Source organism: Haliotis asinina, chromosome 2 (genome assembly GCF_037392515.1).
Source record: "Haliotis asinina isolate JCU_RB_2024 chromosome 2, JCU_Hal_asi_v2, whole genome shotgun sequence".
In the NCBI taxonomy this organism is placed as follows: domain Eukaryota; kingdom Metazoa; phylum Mollusca; class Gastropoda; order Lepetellida; family Haliotidae; genus Haliotis; species Haliotis asinina.
Genome location: NC_090281.1, coordinates 8,854,035 through 8,875,085, shown reverse-complemented (window position 1 = coordinate 8,875,085; position 21,051 = coordinate 8,854,035). Strand labels below are relative to the sequence as shown.

Here is a 21,051-nt window from a genome sequence, read left to right as displayed (position 1 = left end):
AATGATAATACGGCATTTGTAATGCGCTGAATTCCACATCACAGCGTGGTATGCTCTCAGCGTACAATCTGATTATTGTTACCCCGGATATCCCATGCTGCCTGTGGGGTTCTAGAAGGTTAATAGTCACATGACTTATCTCACCGGGTACCCGTTTTCTACTGGGTGAACAAGGGCAACAAACTCGCTTGCCTAAGGCGAGACCACATGCGAAAGTTGTGCTTCGTTGTGGGGCAGGACGTAAGTCCTTGAAACTCTCGGGAGTCAAGCTGCTGGTCACCCATCAGAGAACTGCCCGCGCCCATCGTTGCTCAACTTCACCAGATAGTGACATGAGCTCTATGCACAGGACCACACGCCATCTGGACTACCATTTTCTTGATCGACATTCTAGAGGCTGGTTGGCCAATTATTAAACATACAACTCTACTGATAACACGTTCTTAATTATTGTATTTTCGGCTGAAAAGATTGTTGTCCAGAAAGTTGTGTGCTTCGTTATGTAAATTACCACTTGTCATACTTCCATTTTTAGTGGAAACCGAGGTGGCTCAGAGGGTTAGATCACCGACTTTGTGTGCTGGCGTGCTAGGAGCCCTACCCTGAAAGTTTGGGTATGAATGTCAGATGAGACTCAACTCAGAAAACTACTATAACGTGTACCTTAATTACTGAGAAGATGAAATTCCAAAATATGACATGCGTTAGGATTGGTGTAATGTTGATGCAACGTCAATTTTTTCATTCACTAGTTATACGTTTGATAATTTCATTTATATCCCTGTCAATTCACTTCACAGATACAATCACACTTAATAGTCAAGGAGACAGGTTGGTAGACCAAACATATAGACCGACAAATACTCGTACGATTTGTATTGCACAAGAGTTGTAAGCGTTTCCTTTTTTGTTGTAATGCAGTGATTCGCGAGGAATATAGCTACATCTGACAAATACTTTTACGAAATTTTGTGTAACATATTTGAGAATGCACTCCCAACCGTGTCATGTTAATGAAGATTCCTTGCAAGGAGTTTTGACTTAGTTGTAAACGAGTTGTCTCCCTTTAAGAATGTAAACAACAATGGCGGCTTTTTTGAACAAGCCGAGTGATTTCTTCAAACCAAATGCACCAAGTATGTTTTCGGTCGATCCGAACGTCGACAATAATAATATGTCTATCCATTCTCATTACTGGTTTGCTTTACATGACGTTTATGTCTCAATGTGTACAGTTTCCACATGTTAGCAGAACTGACATGTCGAGGCTTGTGCTCATGTGCACGTGCTTATAAGTTCGTGATAACAACATTTATCGTTTTTATTTTCATGACATTCCAAAGATTTCACGTGGCAGGTTGAACGAGCACTATGTCATCTGTGTTCATTGTAATGTCAAATTCAAGGAAACATTGCTCCATTTCACGACGTATACTGGTTATTTGGTAGATGTATGATGTTCCTTGGAGGCTAGATTCAGTTCGAGTCTCTCGAGGCAGTTCTTGAGTCATTTTATTCAAATATAGTAGATTAGTACTTGAATTGGTAATATTGCATTTCTCCGGTGCAGTTTTGGGATTGCAGTTAATGTCACACACTGGACCAAGCTCATGTTGCCCGGTAAGCTGGGATTGTGAGTTATCCAGTAAGTTGACACCACACCATGATTCCAATTACTTATTGTTATCCAATGACTCTTTTGAGCCCTTTTCACTTTTCTGTGTCTCTTTTGAATTTTTCAGTTTTGTCCCTTTCTGCCTTTGGTCCTTTTGACCTGTTCTCAGGTTAAGAGGCATGTTATTCACAAAACTTCACCAATCTTGCAAGTACCTGCTTGTCAAATCAAATCAAGTTAAATCTGTTAAAAGAGTGAGACAGCAAACTTGTACCATGATATTTTGATTGTGCTGGGCCTGCAGATACAAACCCTATGGAGTTGATGCCCCCAAGTGTGTTTGAGAGCAGCAGCCAGAAAAGGAGTGCTAAGACCCAGGATGACGCATGGAAAGATGTGGCTTGTGCCAAAGAGGAGATCATCAAACTCAAACAAGAAATTGAAAACTTGAGGTATGTACCATGAATATCTTGTGTTTGTTTTAAAAAAAACATCTAAGACCTGCACCATTTCAAGCTTTCTCTCCACATCATGTTAACATACAGTAACCCATCCCAACTGGTCTTTGACCTGAAGAATACCACCATCATCATCATACTCATCTCAGAGACTCTATCTGTCCACAGTCACCTGACCTCTCCATTGTGCTGACCTGTGGTGGCATCAGATTCAGACATCCCTTTTAAACAAACTCCCTTACTTTTATTAAGGAGTAACCTTTGCAGAAGAGTTTCTTTGCAGAAGGTAACCATAAAAGTTCAGCTTTGAACTTGAAACTGATTGTGAAAGCTTATTTTTCTGGCCTATTTATTTTTTCAGAATTGAAAGGCAGAGGTTTGCTACAGTGCCAGAGGTAAGCATGTTATTTCCTATAAAATCATAAAAATGCTGTTTCATTTTCCAGCAGTTCCTGCAGGAAGGTGGTAAGGGGACATTTTTTAAGAAGATAATCTATTTTTAGATTTAACACCAATGGTAATATATTTGTGCACCAAATCTATGCCCCATAGCATGCTAAACACTATGTTTTGAAATTATGTATCAGTGCACTGTCAAATGTCATTCTCAACTCCCTGGGAAGTACACAACCCAAACTGACCTACCCAAAGGAACAAGATACAATATTACCATCTCATTTCATCTCATCCTCATTCACCTCTGGCCAAATTGAGGAATATTTAGGAAGGCAATTGCTATTGGAAACACCAAATGTTGTCAGGTTCAGCGCTTGGAAGGACCAAAGCTCTAATTTTTAATTTTTATCAAGTCATATTGAGGTATCTGGTAGCAAAAGTTATTTCAGTGAAATTATCTATTTGACTTGTATGTATTGTTCCACTTCTCTGCTGTTAGCTCCTATTTCACAATGTTTAGACTAATTTAGAGAGAAACAAGCAAAGCAATGACAACAAATATGCACATGTGCATTAATGAAACATCACTTTTATATGTGCTGTGTATGTGAATGTAGTTGTATACACTTTGAAAATATAATGTACTATTACTGCTGCTGCTGCTACTACTACTAGTAGTAGTAGTAGTAGTACATTAGTAGTAGTAGTAGTGCTCAATACTGCTGAGTGAAACATAAAACTAATCTCACTCACTTACTACTAATCGTCTACGACTACAACTTACAACTGTTGATATGATTGTTTTAATTATTTCAGACACAAGCACCTAAGGTGCACATATTACATCAGCCATCAGCTAAAGAAGAAACTAAATATGCCGATGAACTAATCAGTCGTCAGTCCCGGGAGATTGAGAACCTGAAGAGTGAGATACGATCTCTGCAACATGAACACAAGGAGAACATGTCAGAGATGGAAAGGCAGATGGCACTACAAGAGCGAGAGGCCAATCACCGTGTGTCAGGGCTGGAGATTGCCATGCGTGAGAGTGAGGAGAGATATGAGCAACAGGTGCCTTCATACTTATTTCTTACCGAGGCCTTAAAACAAACTAACAGTTGTCATTAGAATTGTATTTTGCACTTTAAACTAGATTTTAGTTGGTAACGTAAGGTACAACTAACACATTACCATAACTGTTTGCAGACAGCAGGTTCCATATTGAGTCATCAAGAAAGCAAATCCATGACTGTGAAACCTTTTTGTTTATGAATGACAATAATTCCTCTGCTATTTTTATGTAGCACCTTAGTGGCCATGTCACATTGTTCAAATTTATTAGGGTCAGGCATTTCACTTAGTACAGTGAAATGCACTCATCTTGCACACATTACATCTTTGACAATTAAACCACCAGTAGACTTGTTTAATGAGCTGCCTTTGATCTTGCCACCAACCAAGACTGTAACTTCCTGCCCTCCAGGTGGATCGACTGGGCCATCAGCATCAGAAGGAGGTGGATGACATCAACTCGGCACTGGACAACACTACCAGGGAACTGTCTGAAACTAAGTCACAGTATGTGGCTCGACTGCGTGGTCTGGAGACTGAGATTGAATCTCTCAGATCAGAGTCTGCTGCCACCATAGCTCAACTGGAGGCAGAAGTCAGGTTAGTGAGTCTTCTAACACTAACAGTTGACAAGTTGTAGAGTAATGTACAGCTGGAAGCAGAAGTCAGGTTAGTGAGTCTTCTAACACTAACAGTTGACAAGTGGTAGAGTAGTGAACAGCTGGAAGCAGGAGTCAGGTTAGTGAGTCTTCTAACAGTTGACAAGTGGTAGAGTAGTGTACAACTGGAAGCAGAAGTCAGGTTAGTGAGTCTTCTGACATTTGACAAGTGGTAGAGCAGTGTACAGCTGGAAGCAGAAGTCGGGTTAGTGAGTCTTCTGACAGTTGACAAGTGGAAGAGTAGTGTACAGCTGGAAGCAGAAGTCAGGTTAGTGAGTCTTCTAACACTAACAGTTGACAAGTGGTAGAGTAGTGTACAGCTGGAAGCAGGAGTCAGGTTAGTGAGTCTTCTAACACTAACAGTTGACAAGTGGTAGAGTAGTGAACAGCTGGAAGCAGGAGTCAGGTTAGTGAGTCTTCTAACAGTTGACAAATGGTAGAGCAGTATACAGCTGGAAGCAGAAGTCAGGTTAGTGAGTCTTCTAACAGCTGACAAATGGTAGAGAAGTATACAGCTGGAAGCAGAAGTCAGGTTAGTGAGTCTTCTAACAGTTGACAAGTGGTAGAGCAGTATACAGCTGGAAGCAGAAGTCAGGTTAGTGAGTCTTCTAACAGCTGACAAATGGTAGAGTAGTGTACAGCTGGAAGCAGAAGTCAGGTTAGGGAGTCTTCTAACAGTTGATGATGATGATGGTGGTGATGGTATTATTCAGGTCAAAGACCATGCTTGCTGACAATCAGAGTCAGCAAATCTCACAGCTGAAAACCTACATTGGTGAGACGGAGAAGACGTACCAGCCAGCTGAGGTGTGGAGAAGAGAGCGAGAAACTCTCAATAACAGAATCAAGGTCAGTCTCATCAAGCCATGTCTGACACATTGCTTGTTTCAGTTGTGGTGGACTATTGCCAAACATCATATACCTCAGCATCTACTTAACTTTTTATTTCTTATTTCAGCTTATTATCATTATTAAGCACACATTTGATCTAAGTATTTTGGCCACAATATAATTAACCTCCACCCACCTGCAGAGAACACCTGTAACCTTGTGATCCAACCTGCAATTAACTGTTCATAGTTACAAATCTTTTCTTTGATAGGATGAGCTGCATTTCAAAATCTCACATGAGCCCAAATTGTATTCTTTTACTTTCCATATTCTGAGTGTCACATCTTGGTCAGTGTTTCCATTTTTCCATTGTCAGGTCAGGCCAAGGTTATCATCTCATGTCCATTTGTCACGTTGTCACGGTAACTTCCTATATCTTCCATGTGTGGTCCATTGTTCCCATGTTGTCACCATCATGATATCTTTTGTGATGTTTCAGATTTACGCTGCTGAGAAGGAAAATCTGGAATCCAACATGGAACTGGTCAACATCCGACTCAAGTCAATGTCAGAGATCCTAAATGTACAGGAAATGGAACTGTCTAAGGTTTGTCAACTTGATCGCAGCTCAACAACTTCAAAGTCATTATTCAAAGTAATTTATATGAATTTGAACTATACTGCCGACAGAAAATAAGGGAACCAAGAAATTGAATGTAGATGACTTTGACTGTTACAGGGTCCGTTATCGTGCCGTATCTCCCAAACGCAACATCCACTGACAATGGAATTTCACATAATGCATGCCCAGCACGTGCTACACGTGCATACAGAAGTTAACTCCCCCAAACGCAACATCCAATGACAATGGAATTTTGCATAATGCATGCCCAGCACGTGCTACACGTGCATACAGAAGTTAACTCCTGTAAATGCACTGGAGAAGTCGCAATCACTAATGCAATAGAGATTGACACTTACTGACAGAAATGCCTCCGAGGCAGTATCTCGGTGAAGCAACAAAATGGAGAATTGTGGGGATGATAGAGGGGGGGACATCATTATGTGAAGTTGCCCGGCAGATGGGTAAATCAAAAAGTGTAATTTCACGCCTGTGGGATAAGTACTGTCAAACGGGTGGGGTTGCAACGAGACCTGGGCGTGGTAGACCAAAATCAACGACACCACGACAGGATCGTCTAATTACGTTAATTGCTCTACGCGATAGGTTTAAATCGGCCCCTGCCATCAATAGAGAATTCCGCACACTCACTGGAAGACGCATTTCAACCTCAACCGTTAAAAACCAACTCTATCAAGCTCGTCTGAAAGCAAGACGGCCTTTTAAAGGTGTCACTCTTTCAGCTCACCATAAGCGCCAAAGATTGGCATGGGCTAGGCAGCATCGGGGACGGGCTATGCGCCACTGGCGTTACACCATGTTCTCTGATGAGTCAAGGTTTTGCCTACGATTCACAGATGGCAGAAAACGTTGTTGGCGTCGGAGCAGGGAGCGATATGCCAGAGCAGCAATTCTTGACCATGATCGATATGGAGGTGGTAGTGTCATGGTGTGGGGTGGGATTACACATGACAAACGATCAACACATGACAAACGATCAGAGTTGGTCATCAGTAACGGAGCCATGACTGGTCAGCGATACATTGACCAAATATTGCGTCCTGTTGTGGCTCCATTGGCTAGAGTTATCGGCCGAAATTTTGTATTCCAAGATGATAATGCCAGACCACATCGGGCCCGAATTGTCTCCGCTTATCTCCGATAAGAAGGTATCCAGACATTGGACTGGCCCTCTAAGTCCCCAGACCTGTCCCCAATTGAACATCTCTGGGACGTTCTTGGTCGAAGGGTGTACGCCAGGGACCCAGGACCCGCCAACCTGGCCCAGCTTGGTGCAGCTCTCCAAGAGGAATGGCGGGCAATACCACGGGCAACCATCCGGAAATTGATTAACAGCATGCCATCAAGGTGCCGTGAATGTGTTGTCCAACATGATGGACACACCAGATATTGAACTTGAAATTGATTTAATGGATAAAGCAATTTCAAATTCGCTATTATTTCATTAGTTCCCTTATTTCTTGTCAGTAGTATATAAATGTAAGTAGTGAAGTATGTGTCTGTGTATCATAAGAGCAGTAAACACCATGGTTTTGTTGCCCTTTTGTATTATATTCATGCTTTCTGACAAATAATTTTGTATTGATGCCTATGATATTCTGGGATACAATTGGTCTTCAGTGGGGAATTTGGGATCTCAGAATCCCATCTGAACACCAGTTGTATCCAAGACTTCCCATTTCTATCCCAGAATCCCCATTGAAGACAAATTCTACCACAAATTACCCACTGAAGACCAGTTCTGTCACAGATAGTATCAGAAGATAAACCCAGTCTTCAATGGAGATTGTGTGATGGAACAGGTCTTCATTGGGGCTTCTGTGATAGAACTTGTCTTCTGTGGAGATTCTGGGATAGAACTGGTCTTCAGTGGGAATTCTGGGATAGAACTGGTCTTCATTGGGGATTCTGGGATAGAACTGGTCTTCTGTGGGAATTCTGGGATAGAACTGGTCTTCAGTGGGCATTCTGTGATAGACCTTGCCTTCTGTGGGGATTCTGGGATAGAACTGGTCTTCAGTGGGAATTCTGTGATAGAACTGGTCTTCAGTGGGCATTCTGTGATAGACCTTGCCTTCTGTGGGGATTCTGTGATAGAACTGGTCTTCAGTGGGCATTCTGTGATAGACCTTGCCTTCTGTGGGGATTCTGTGATAGAACTGGTCTTCAGTGGGGATTCTGTGATAGACCTTGCCTTCTGTGGGGATTCTGTGATAGACCTTGCCTTCTGTGGGGATTCTGTGATAGAACTGGTCTTCAGTGGGGATTCTGTGATAGACCTTGCCTTCTGTGGGGATTCTGTGATAGAACTGGTCTTCAGTGGGGATTCTGTGATAGACCTTGCCTTCTGTGGGGATTCTGTGATAGAACTGGTCTTCAGTGGGGATTCTCTGATGGAACTTGTCTTCAGTGGAGATTGTGGGATAGAACTGGTCTTCAGTGGGCATTCTGTGATAGACCTTGCCTTCTGTGGGGATTCTGTGATAGAACTGGTCTTCAGTGGGGATTCTGTGATAGACCTTGCCTTCTGTGGGGATTCTGTGATAGAACTGGTCTTCAGTGGGGATTCTCTGATGGAACTTGTCTTCAGTGGAGGTTGTGGGATAGAACTGGTCTTCAGTGGGCATTCTGTGATAGACCTTGCCTTCTGTGGGGATTCTGGGATAGAACTGGTCTTCAGTGGGCATTCTGTGATAGACCTTGCCTTCTGTGGGGATTCTGTGATAGACCTTGCCTTCTGTGGGGATTCTGTGATAGAACTGGTCTTCAGTGGGGATTCTGTGATGGAACTTGTCTTCTGTGGGAATTCTGGGATAGAACTGGTCTTCAGTGGGCATTCTGTGATAGACCTTGCCTTCTGTGGGGATTCTGTGATAGAACTGGTCTTCAGTGGGGATTCTCTGATGGAACTTGTCTTCAGTGGAGATTGTGGGATAGAACTGATTTTCAGTGGGGATTCTGTGATAGAACTTGTCTTCTGTGGAGATTCTGTGATAGAACTGGTCTTCAGTGGGAATTCTGTGATGGAACAGGTCTTCATTGGGGATTCTGGGATAGAACTGGTCTTCTGTGGGAATTCTGGGATAGAACTGGTCTTCAGTGGGCATTCTGTGATAGACCTTGCCTTCTGTGGGAATTCTGAGACTGAACTGGACTTCAGTGGGGATTCAGTGATAGAACTTTTTCAGTGTGAATTCTGGGACAGAACTGGTCGTCAATCTGGATTCTGGGATAGAACTGGTCTTCAGTGGTGATTCTCAGATAGGTCTGGTCTTCCTCGAAGATTTTGGAATAGAACTTGTCTTCAGTTGGGATTCTTGGATATAACTGGTCTGAAATCTGGTTTTGGAATAGAAGTTAGAACTGGTCTCCTTTAGGGATTCTTGGATAGTGCTGGTCTTCAATGGGGTTTCAGGGTTAGAATTGGTCAACCTGAGCTTATTGTTAAAATTGGTTGTGTGATTAGGTTTATATGGCTAACTGAGATTCATTCTGTGTAGACACCTACTTGCATAGCCAGCTATCTGCCGAGAACATCTGCCAGATTGTGTTAAAATTTGTTCATCCAAGGAAGCCCAGCAATTACAGTTAGTGTAGGTAACACTAGTGTCAAGTGTTATGTTCTGATGTTTGTTCTACAGGCCAAGAGTGACAGTATTTCCAGCAGTAAGCAGGAGGGTTTGCTCCTTACAAGGTAGGAGTATGATGATTCTGTCTTTGCAATTTACTGGATTTGATTTGACTTTTATTTGAAAGTTTCATCCTGTGTTCATAAGTGAACACAATGGATGCAGAAAATCAGAAATCAAGTAAACATTTAGTGAAGGGTCAACTAAAGAAGTTGTAAAGTTGATGTCACATATTTTTGCTACTGTTGCCCTTCCTTTCCCCCAAATCAGTGTTCCTTGTATTGTATTGTTTTGATGGGTATTTCTAGATGGAGGGAAAAAGTGTTTGAACTTTTGGTTCAACAGAAATCTGCAGATATCGTAGCTAAGAAGAATGAACAGAACTGGAGGGAAAAGGTGAGATATTTGTATAGAGTGTGGATTGTATGGAATTTTGTACCAATTTCAGTGTGGTTAATACCAGCGAGGTAGGAGTATGGCCAAACAATCAGTGAAGGTAAAGAACAATGTAATATATTGTTAGGGTTTGGTGTTTGAACAGCTGAATGGTCATGTCATCGTATAAAGTTGTCAAGACTAACCAGCATTTTTTATGCATAATCTGGACATTTTGTTATTCCGTATAGCACATGATGTCTACACTTCACAGGTCTGTATTCTCTATGTGTGACACTCTTTCAGTGTTGTAGTGTTTGTAGTACTGAGGAAATGGAGGATTTTAATGGAAATAAACAACTGCTTTTAAATTGAAAATGAGTCCCGGTGACATTGGAGATTCTGAACCTGTGGAAAAATCTAAACTTGCTTCATTTAGTGCATATACATACAGTAAAGTCTGGAGGGAAAATGTTCTTATTGAAGGCTTGTAACATGGACTGCAACTGGAAATACTGAGTGCGTGAACTCTATTTTTATCAGATGGCTTCAAGACTGTGGTACTCACAATAAATGTTGTGTTTCTCTCTGGAAACAGGTAGTGATTTTTTGTCATGACACAACATTCTCATTTCTCCGGATTTGCTTCCCCTTTCTTAGTCCAATATGTTGTGAAATGTTGTTCCATGTAATGCTGATCTTGACACACTCACTATCCAGGTTAAGGACTTGGAGGAGGAGCTTTCATCATGCGGGAGTCGGATCCAGGTGCTCAGTCACTCTCTCTTGGAGAAGAACGCCCAATTGCAGATAGAACAGAACAACTGTCAGGTAGTGGAACATCTCCTCCTTGAATTCTGAAGCATCATGGCCACTTGTGGCAGCTGAAGTGGTATGACATCGAGACATGCACTTCAAATGTAATTCAAACTATACTGAGTCAAAAAAGAAACTTCACATTCTTTCTTCAGGGCACTATAAAAGAACAAGAGATGGTAAGATGGTAAAATTGTTATCATTGCTGAGATCTGTTTGATGTACTTGATACACTGACAGTGCCACAATCAGTTCCATTAGGCTACACCGCCGTTCCAAAACATGGGTATACAGAATGTCAAGTCACGAGAATAAATATTCGACATTTCGCAGTTCAATATTAAGTATGGCCGCCCATGCATTCACCACTGCCAAACACCGTCTCTTCATCGACTACCTGATGCACAATTGCTCTTGCCAGGCAGTGCCAAGTTCCTGCAAATTCTGAGGTTGGTTCCTAAGCCACCAGGCCTTCCCCCAAGTGCATCCCAAACATGCTCTATTGGATTAAGGTCAGGGGACCTCGATAGCCAGTCCATGACATTGTTTCCAGCGTTTTGAAGTAAATTTCATGTCAACACCACGGTATGCAGCCGAGCATTATCATGCTGGAACTGCAAACCTGGGCCACCTGCCGCCATGAAAGGAACAAGTTCAGGGGTGAGCACCTGGTCATGGTACACAGCAGCTTCCTGTACACAACACTGGGCACGACATCGTCTCCAGACTCTATGCCTGCCGTCTGTGAATCCGAGGGTAAAGCTGGATTCATCACTAAAGACAACTCAATTCCAGTCTCCCTGGGTCCATCAGAGGTGACATTGAGCCCACAGCTGAAGTTGACGTTGACGAAACGTCATCAGTATTGACCCATGATATGGATGTCGACAATGGAGATTGGCAGCCCGCAACCGGTTTTGAATGGTCTGTGAGGACAGTTGACCTCCAAACATCTCAGCCCTGGTTCGTGTAGCCAGCACAAACATTCTGTCACATAAGTGGAGCATGGTGGGCGAGCTGGCTAAGGCACCAGGCTAGTGATCCAGCGAGGTTGAGGTTTCGGGATCGAGCCCACCTGTGACCGGGTGTAAAAACCTTGGAGTCAACTTTGTGTGCAGACTCTTTCAGTGTTGTCACAACCCCTAGTGTACAGTACACAATCCTGTGCACTTAAAAGAACCCACGAATCCGTTGGTATATGACCAGATGGTGGCCACATGAACACATGCATACACCTAGTTGCGGGTACAGCAACATGCAGTAAACTTGGACAAAGTGCTGTGACTATGTGTCCCAGTCCACCTAGCTGTCAAATGGGTACCTTGTTAGGATGAGAGAGCCACAATAAACTTGGTGCGCCTAGTGGCAGCAAGAGTTGTATACTCCCCAGGGAGTTGAGATGACTTTGCAAGTCATACACTGTACAATGCCTGCATCCCATTGCTCTTGCGACATCAATAACTGATCTTCCCACTTGCAACATGCAAACTGCTTGTTCACGTTGCACATTTGACAGTCATGGCAAGTACCGTTAGAGCTGTGGTTTAAAAGTGTTTTTTCAATTCTTGAGGCCAATGCAATCACGTGCAAATGAAGAAAAGTTCGACTGCACGTGCAAAACCTGATGTGGCACTAGTGTCATTTGCATGATGAATGGATGGGTTTGAGTGGGTTTTGCTAACGTTTTTCTAGATTCAAAAGATCAAGATGCCATTTCGGATACATAGATGTATCATCATAGAAAAATTATTCATTATTTTTAAAAATTACATTTTGTCAAATTTCTTTTTTGACTCAGTATAGTTTCTTTGGTTCAGACTGGATAGTCTGAACCTTGATTATTTTTGGACAGCTGTCATAGATAGTGACATCAATAACAAACAAACTGACATAGAGGGCCCCTAATCTTGAACCCATGAAGATCCGGGTTACAACTGGCCAACAGCAACCCATACTTGTAAGAGGCAACAAATGGGATCGGAAGGTCAGAATCGCTGACTTGATATACACATTTCGGCTGTAGAGATCGTTGCTCATTGTTTTGATCACTGGATCCAGACTCGGTATTAACAGACCTCGGCAGTATAGCTGGAATATTGCAGAGTGAGGTGTTAAACAACCAACCAGCCTTAATCTTGCAGTACATGTAATGTCCTGGGTCCAGGTTCACAAACTGATTGTATCACTCTGACCATCCCAATTAAACAAATACCATCATGTATGTCATTGTGTAGTTTTGTTGTAGAGTTTTGATTATCCGATTCACAGCATGGGTACATGCAGCATCACTAGCAATTATTGCTGAAATATTGCAGGGAAAATATATCCTCTGTTGTTCGTCTCTTGGTGATTGCACATTTTGTTCTCTGTAGATGAGAGAAATACATTTGTTCATTTACCAGTCTGTCATGAACAGGGTGAGACTTTCATCCACAATTGATGGTGGCAACGATGTAACAAAAATATGATGCATCAGTTCACTGAAGACACAGACACAGATTAAAATGACTCATATTGTCTGCAAATGTACAGGACATGGTATCATCTTTTTCCTGGTTCCATCATGTTGTTTGCCATGTACACTTCTGAATCCTACAAAGTTTAATAATGCCACTTTGTGTTGCATTGTATCGCCACTAATCTTAATTAGCATACTTATTCCCTTATTTAATCCGCTTTTTGCTAATAGAGATACCAAGAGGAAATAACTCAAGCCCAGCAGGTGGCGCTGTGTCTCGATGACCACCTGTCACAGAACAGAACCAGTGCAGAGAGTCTGCAACAGTTGGCACAAAGGTACCAGCCACTTCCTGCATTGTTGTGTGTCTGCTGCATTGTTTCCACTCAGTGATCAGCTTTCTAGAACTCTTGAGGCTGTAAGCTGAAATACTTGTTTTAGATATGTGTGCAAAAATAGCATCAACAGAGATGATTTGAAGACTGAAACTTTTATTAACACCAACTTAGAATTATATTTATCAAAGATTGTAGCAGATATTCTGCTAGTTTGAAGAGTAGATGTTTTTCATGAACATTCAGAATGAACTGTGGCTAAGATTTCATGAAGTGTCATAATGATTGCCTGCCTATTTGGTAGTGTCCTATGAAGGGCATCCTCGATATCTTCATGATATACGCTTTGATAATTCTCCACTATACCCTTGATACATCTACAGCTCGGCCCAATAGTTTTATTACCTCCCTTTGCAGGCTCACCATTCTCACTGTAGCCAGTCAGCTAAGCTGCCATTACAACTGGGCTGGCTTAAGTTTGTTTGCATTGCAACTCAGATTTGGGGAAATCATACAGACAAATTGAGAGGTCCAAAACTTATACAAAATATGCAAGAACTCCTTTTCCCTCTTTCAGAGTACCTCTGCATCATGTTTGTTGCCAAGTGTAATCAGTTAAATAATTTTAAAAGCGAAAATGTGTTTGTGATTAGTACACTCAGCTCCTTAGCATAGACATCTGATTGGATAAAAAGCCAACCAAGGGATGTAAAATTATTGGGCTCACCTTTAGATGCATCCAATCTGTAGTGAAGATTTTTCAGAATGTATATCCTGGAGATGTATCTTGGGCTGCAATGATTCACCCAGACCTCTATTCGATTCAAGTTTCAATGTTCGACACTGCTTAAGTTAGAGTCAAAATTACGTTCTTGATAGGTGAAGATAATTTAAATAGATACTGAAATATTGAATCAAAACAGGGATACTGGTTTTTGAAAATTGAAACTGATGTGTCATATTCCAGTTTTTGATGACTCAAACTTCAGTCCCAAATCAGTGCACTTTTGCCATGTATGAGTTGTCCCCGTTCTTCTGTTTCAAGTGTTAGTGATCAGTTTGAGGAGAAGCTGAAGGTGCTGCAAGACATGTTGGGGACACTCCAGACACACGGACAGAGGATCAGCTTTGCTGGACACAGGGTCCAGATGCTGCAAGGTAACCATGGAGACCAATGTGTCATGTGACTTCTCTTGAAATATGAAATCGTGTGTTGGGCCGTATAATCCACTGAGCTTCAGTAGGATGCATTTAAATGTGCAGCATTTTCTCTTTCATGTGTATGAAGATCTGCTGATTGAGTTAGGAATAAAGGATTGTCCACAGTCTGTAAACATGATTTTTCTTTATCCTGACTCATGCTTAATTGCTTATCTCCTCTTCCTGGCGAAGGTAGTGGAACACCTGAAATCCCATGAAGTTCCCTTCTAAAAGAAGCTGACGTAAAATTCACACTCACCCATGTATTACCTCCCTTCCTATGCACATGGTCAGCTGATCGTCCATGATACTTCACTCTCTCCCTATCGCCTGACGAGGGAGGCTGGAGGCACCTGGGGTCCCATATACGATGATAAGTCTTTCATTCTTTTGGTTTTTCTAACTAAATTTGTGTTGTATTCGGTTTTTGGCTTGTATGTATATATATTATTATTATATAAATTTGTGATTATTGTCCCTTTTTCTATTTCTATTTGTACCTTAAATCGTGTTTTCAGTGCAGGTTACGTCTGTCGGCAGTTGACCTGCATGTGCTTTGGCTGGCGTGTGAACCTTTATGTTCTGCTCATACTCGTTTTAAATTTTGTATTAAGTTTTGTGTAGCAGAATTCTTATTGTATTTACGGTCTGTTCACAGACAAGCTAGAGATATGCAACGTTGGCTCACATTAGCCATGTCTAAATCTGGTGAAATAAAATCCGTTAACCGTTTAATGATTGATGCTGAGATTCATTCCAGCGATATGCCAGCCGTATCTCCGAAGTTGTGTCCAGGGTTGGGCAAGTCTCCTCCCAAGACTCAGAAGAGACCATCTGTTGAGGCAGGGCCGTCACAGCCCAGGAAATCTTAAGTCATCGAAGTCTACATCTGTAACATCATCGCAGAAACATCACTCTTTGATGAAGAAATTGTTCAGGGAGGAGATCATCCCCTTTGAAGAACGTCAATTTATTTACAAGTCTCTGTTGATGATACGAAGTGAAGACATCAGTCAAAGGACATCGGCAGTTAGATCGAATCAGCGCCTCAGAACCCTCTTCATCTACAACATACATTGCAGATGTCGACTGCAACCTCGGGCATCGTAGACAACTCTTCGACACAGTCGTCAATGCACATACTGGATGCATTTGACGCAGGCGCCTTCATGCAACATTGCACAACACAGATGATGAATCTTATGGAGCTACGAGGTGAACTTTCTTTGGATTAGCTTGATCTAGAGCCATCAACAATAATAAATTCTGAAGATTAGGTTTGGAACTACTGGAGTCTGCCACCCTAGCTGTTCCCATACAACCGTCTCAAGTGGGTGGATGTCTTCAACTCTACTGGCAAAATTGGGGAATCCTCAACGACAACTATGTCATGAATATTCTATGAGATGGCTACAAGATTCCACTGGAAGATACACCACCACTCACAAAACTACCAACTCCCATCATCTATGCAGACAACCAGCTAAACAAGTTGACCAATGCTATATCAACACTGTTGCAGAAGGGAGCAGTAGAAGAAATACAGCCACAGAATCTAACGCCCGGCTTTTACTCCCCAATCTTCTTAGTACCGAAGAAGAATTCCAGAGAGAAATATCGACTCATTTACAACATGAAGGAATTCCACGAAAAGTTTCTACGGAAGCCAGAACATTTCAAGATGTTACTTCTTCCTCAGCTAAGATTCCTCATCCGACCGGCAGACTATCTAGCCAGCATTGATGTACAACATGCATACCTGCATATCCCAATTCATTGAGAATCCAGGAAATATCTGTGCTTCCTTTTCATCAGCCAGCATTACCAATGGACAGTCCTACCATGTGGAATATCTTCTGCCCCATGGCTATTTACACAGATAACCAAATCCATCGTCAATTATCTACACCTCAGGGGCTACACAGTGTTTTTTATCTGGACAATGGCATACAAGTTCATCAACGGAGTTAACTCAGACTACAATTAGACTTCGCAATCAGGCTACTAACACAACTCGGTTGGTTAGTAAATCACCTAAAGTCAGAAGTGGAACCTCAACAAGTTATCAAATTCATCAGGATTCGTTTCATCACTACATTGAATCAGATTGTAGTTCCAGAGGACGGGTGGGTAAGGATTCAAGGTATGATAATGCAAGCTCTACTCTCTCCATTAACACTTTGACAATGGCAGTGTCTACTTGGCCTCCTCTCATCAGCGCAAGATATGACCAGAAGAGGAAGACTGCAGTTGCGTCCCTTACAACAATTTTTGAATCTTCATCTTTCAACAGAGGACAGATTCTGCTCCCAGACAGCCTGAAGGCTTTTCTGATGTGGTATACTCGCCGATTGAATGTCTGTGCAGAAACCTATATGTTAGAGCCGGTATACAACAATCACGTGTATGTAGGCGCATCTCTACAAGGAAGGGGAGCTCATCTAGGAAACAAGGTAGCAGCAGATATCTTGAACGAAGAGGAACAGGCTCTTCACATTAACCAGCTGGAAATGGAAGCAGTCGTTAATGCCATCCACCACTGGTTGTTAGCATTGAGAGACAAGTTATTAATTATCCACACAGACAACTCAACAGTAGCTCTTTACATAAACAAACAAGGGTCAACGAGATCACTATGTCTGCTACACCTAACGTTTCAACTGTTCAACTTAGTCGACAGTCTAAATCTTCAAGTAAAAGCGTGTCACATACCAGGAGCCTACAACGTCATGGCAGATGCCCTATCTCCAACAGAATGGATGCTGCATTGGGAAGCGTTTCAAGTAATCAGTCAAGCTTTCAGATCACCTATTTGCAACGGACGCTAGCCTGGGCAATGGACGCTCTCAGTATTCCATGGGAAGGACTAAACGCATACATGTTTCCCCCTCCAGTACTGTTACCAAAAGTCATCGAGAAAATCAGACAAAGAAAGAGGTTACAACTGATTTTGGTCGTGCCCTACTGGCCAATGACAGATTGGTTTCCAACACTTATAGAAGAGCTAGGACAACCAACACTACAATTACCAGAGTGGAAGAATCTTCTCATCCACCCCCACACAAAGCAAATGCACGGCCAACCATCAGTAATTCGTCTTCACTTGCTACTTGTTTGAAACACAGAGGATATTCGGCAAGAGCAGCAAAGGCAGTCACCTTAGCCTTACTGAAATCCACTCGCACACTTTGTGACGATAAGTGGAAACGTTTTGAGACATACGCCAGAAAAAAAGGATTTTCAGCAAACAAGACAACTCATCCTCAAATAGCAGATTATTTATGCTATTTATGTCATTCTAAGGGTCTGAAAGGTTCTACATTATCTGCATACTTAGCAGCTCTCAGCTCAGTCATCACCATGGGAACAGGGACCAAGCTGACTAAAGTTCTAGAGCTTCTTGCCTTACTACGTTCGTTCAAGTTAGAAGATCAACAACACAGATTTAGAGCTCCAGCGTGGGACCTAAATATTGTACTCCAACATCTTACAAGTGATGCATATGAACCACTTGATCGGACTTCAATTGAAATGTTGACTTAAAAGAAACTATTTTTACTTGCACTTGCTACAGCTGCAAGTAGCTGAATGTCAGAAATTCATGCTCTAGACTTTAATCGAACGAAGTTTGATACAAGTCACCAAGAAACAGCTCATTTGGGTCTAAGATGGGATTTCAGAGCAAAGAATCAACTACCAGGTCAACCGGATAGACAGTTTGGTATGCCAGCCTTGTCTTCAATCTTAGTACCTCACGATACACAAGATTTATCATTATGTCCAGTCAGAGCATTGAAAATATACATTGCACGTACCAAGTCTAGAAGACAACGGTTCAAGCACCTATTTATCCCTATATCCACTGAGACACCCACGGAAGTATCCCACAACACCATCTCAGTGTGGACTAGAACTGTTATACTCAGACCATATAAAGCAGCAGGATTAGACCTGCCGCGAGCTTCTTACCCACATAAAGTCAGAGCCCTAGCGCTAGCGCTACATGGAAATTGCTTGCTATCTTCTATTATGGAAGGCTGTTTTTTTTTAAGTCAAACACAGTGTTTGCCAACCATTACCTGCGAGACATAGCCACGGAGGACGTCTCTAGCATTCATCAGTTTGGGCCACTTGTCGTTGCTCAGCATCTAACAGTTCCCTGACGATGCTGACTTAACTCACCCGATTTATCACGTGACTTGTGGAAGCCAGACGCTGGTGGAAAGTCTATGCGCACGTCTTAAACAGACTAGCATGAGTGATTAGGACATTGTTTTCATTATGAAGATATTTGATCATGCAGAAAGGTCGCAACTAGTCTCGATTACTATATCTTGACATTAAGTTGCATCAGAAACTAGCAGGACACTAGCTACTTTTGGTGTCATCATGTGCCAGTCAACAAAGCCTTCTATGGAAGACAAGTTTGACTGGATTTGATTCCCCCCCACACCAAATCTACAATGAATATGAGAAGAATAGGACTGAATTATTGCCATTACATGTTCCTGTTAGGGGAAGAATTATTAGACATAATTTGGAGCAGACAGCAGAATCCAGCATGGTCTGACCCATCACTGTTTCCGTCGGATTCTGTAAGCAATTAAGCATGAGTCAGGATAAGGAAAACTATGTAATTTTCTGAATAAAATTGATATTTTTTTTTTATCCTTATCCTGGCTCATGGCAAAAGCCCTCCCAGCCGCCCCTCAAAGACATTCTGAATTCTCGTGTTCTCATGTCGGGCGATTATAGGAGAGCATGAAGTATCATGGCTGATCAGCTGACCATGTGGAGATCAAGGGAGGTAATACATGGGTGAGTGTGAATTTTATGTCCACTTCTTTTAGAAGGAAACTTCAAGGGATTTCAGATGTTCCACTACCTTCGCCAGGAAGAGGACATAAGCAATTAAGTATGAGTCAGGATAAGTATAAAATATCAATTTTATTCAGAAAATTACATATTTGTTTTAATTTTATTAATAGATGAAATTTGTAGAATGATATAAAGAGTAGGTATCTTTGGTCATTTGTGTTTCCATGGTACAGTACTTGATGCAAATTATGTCTCATCTAAGTGTCAGTATGTTGTCTGACATTTTCAAGGTCAGTTTGCAAGGAAGGAAGCATTGCTACGGTTACAGACCAGGAGCCTGGATGTGGGCCAAGAAGAGGCGGAGACTCGAACAAGTCCACGGTATGTAGACTAAACAAATAAAACTCAGAAACACACATTGTATAAATAATGTCCACAACACACACAATGGGTTTTTTTCATTTCTTATTTTTCCATTCAAAACTTGATTGTCTGTGTTCAGGAATCCTGCTATGAAGGAGTTGGAAGATCTGTTTGCAGAATGGTATCATATCATATTAAATGTGTTTTAGAGATTGTAGCTGTAGTTAACTTCTGACTGTCCATGCATCTTCTCAGGGCTGACACTAGTCATCTGAGTCAGGAGCTGGAGAGGGTGATTGGTGAGAGGAACTTGCTTGCCAATCAGATCCAGCAGGATGCGGAACTGCTCTCCCACAAACTGGACATGGCCAGAGCTGAATGTAAGTCTGTTTTCTCTCTCACTGTCTGTGTCGTTCTTTAACCCCAATAGCTAGGGTAGTGGGGTAGCCTAGTGGTTAAAGTGTTTGCTTGTGATGCTGAAGACCCGGGTTCAACTTACCATATGGGTACAAAGTGTGAAACCCATTTCTTGTGTCCTCTGCTGTGATATTGCTTAAATATTGCTAACAGTGTAAGTGTGAAACTGAAATCACTCTAACTTGAAACTTTATTGATTCTGGGACAGAAAGCTTCCAAGTAAGTGACATCCACTTCTGTGTTTGGTTCAGATTTTTAAAGTTATTGTCCTGCATCAAAATCCACAATCAATCGATCATGTTCTGTTTCAGACGAAGGGGAAATCACGAACTTGAAGAAAACAGTGGAAGAACTTGATGTTACTGTTCTCCACAAATCACAAGTAAGGCTATTTCAGCTCTTTTCCTTCATCCACTATCCAAGACCTGCATCATAAATATTTTAAACTTGTGTGTGTGTTTTCACTTTCTTTTTGAATGTATAATTGGGGCCATTCATTCAGTTACAAATAGTCAAAATGTCTTCATCAATCTGTTCAAAGACAGTATGGCCATGAGGGTTTCTTCATTGCCTTTAAGAATCTGACAGTTGTGAAGCTGTACTGTAATTACCTGCCTTTAGCAGAAATCACTGTCAATGCAAGTTGCTCATTATCTGTTGCACAAAGCATACCTAACAACATATCAGGAAATTGAATTGTTGATGGACACCTTTTCAGTTCCCTGTACTCATAGTACAAGTCAGTTACTTCTGTTTGGAATCATGGGTATGGGTTTTTCCATATCGTTTTTCTGTGTGGGTAAATATCAATTTTTTGTGGCATGCATGTGTGCCACAAGTACACATTCAAGAACTCTTTGGGTGATATACTTTCATCAAAATGATCATCAATTAATTGAACATCCTGAATGTGAATGACACACATTGAACTCATTTGTCCTCTGTCTACAAACACAGTACATGTATT

General features: G+C 41.8%; 1 protein-coding gene and 1 pseudogene across 1 annotated transcript in view; both read left to right on the top strand.

Moving 5' to 3' along the window:
* The first annotated feature begins 1,054 nt into the window (after positions 1–1,054).
* The window catches only part of LOC137273211 (coiled-coil alpha-helical rod protein 1-like), a 32,373-nt gene continuing 12,376 nt past the window's right edge, over positions 1,055–21,051 (top strand). The window contains exons 1-15 of the mRNA XM_067805712.1: positions 1,055–1,136; positions 1,920–2,067; positions 2,435–2,468; positions 3,286–3,540; positions 3,953–4,140; positions 4,913–5,048; positions 5,530–5,637; positions 9,315–9,367; positions 9,611–9,698; positions 10,398–10,508; positions 13,183–13,289; positions 14,332–14,444; positions 19,595–19,685; positions 19,923–20,047; positions 20,396–20,466. Of these exons, the coding sequence (XP_067661813.1) occupies positions 1,085–1,136; positions 1,920–2,067; positions 2,435–2,468; positions 3,286–3,540; positions 3,953–4,140; positions 4,913–5,048; positions 5,530–5,637; positions 9,315–9,367; positions 9,611–9,698; positions 10,398–10,508; positions 13,183–13,289; positions 14,332–14,444; positions 19,595–19,685; positions 19,923–20,047; positions 20,396–20,466 (1,680 nt within the window). The 5' untranslated portion in view covers positions 1,055–1,084. The remainder of the gene's footprint in view (positions 1,137–1,919; positions 2,068–2,434; positions 2,469–3,285; positions 3,541–3,952; positions 4,141–4,912; positions 5,049–5,529; positions 5,638–9,314; positions 9,368–9,610; positions 9,699–10,397; positions 10,509–13,182; positions 13,290–14,331; positions 14,445–19,594; positions 19,686–19,922; positions 20,048–20,395; positions 20,467–21,051) is intronic.
* LOC137273699 (uncharacterized) lies at positions 16,673–18,649 on the top strand (annotated as a pseudogene).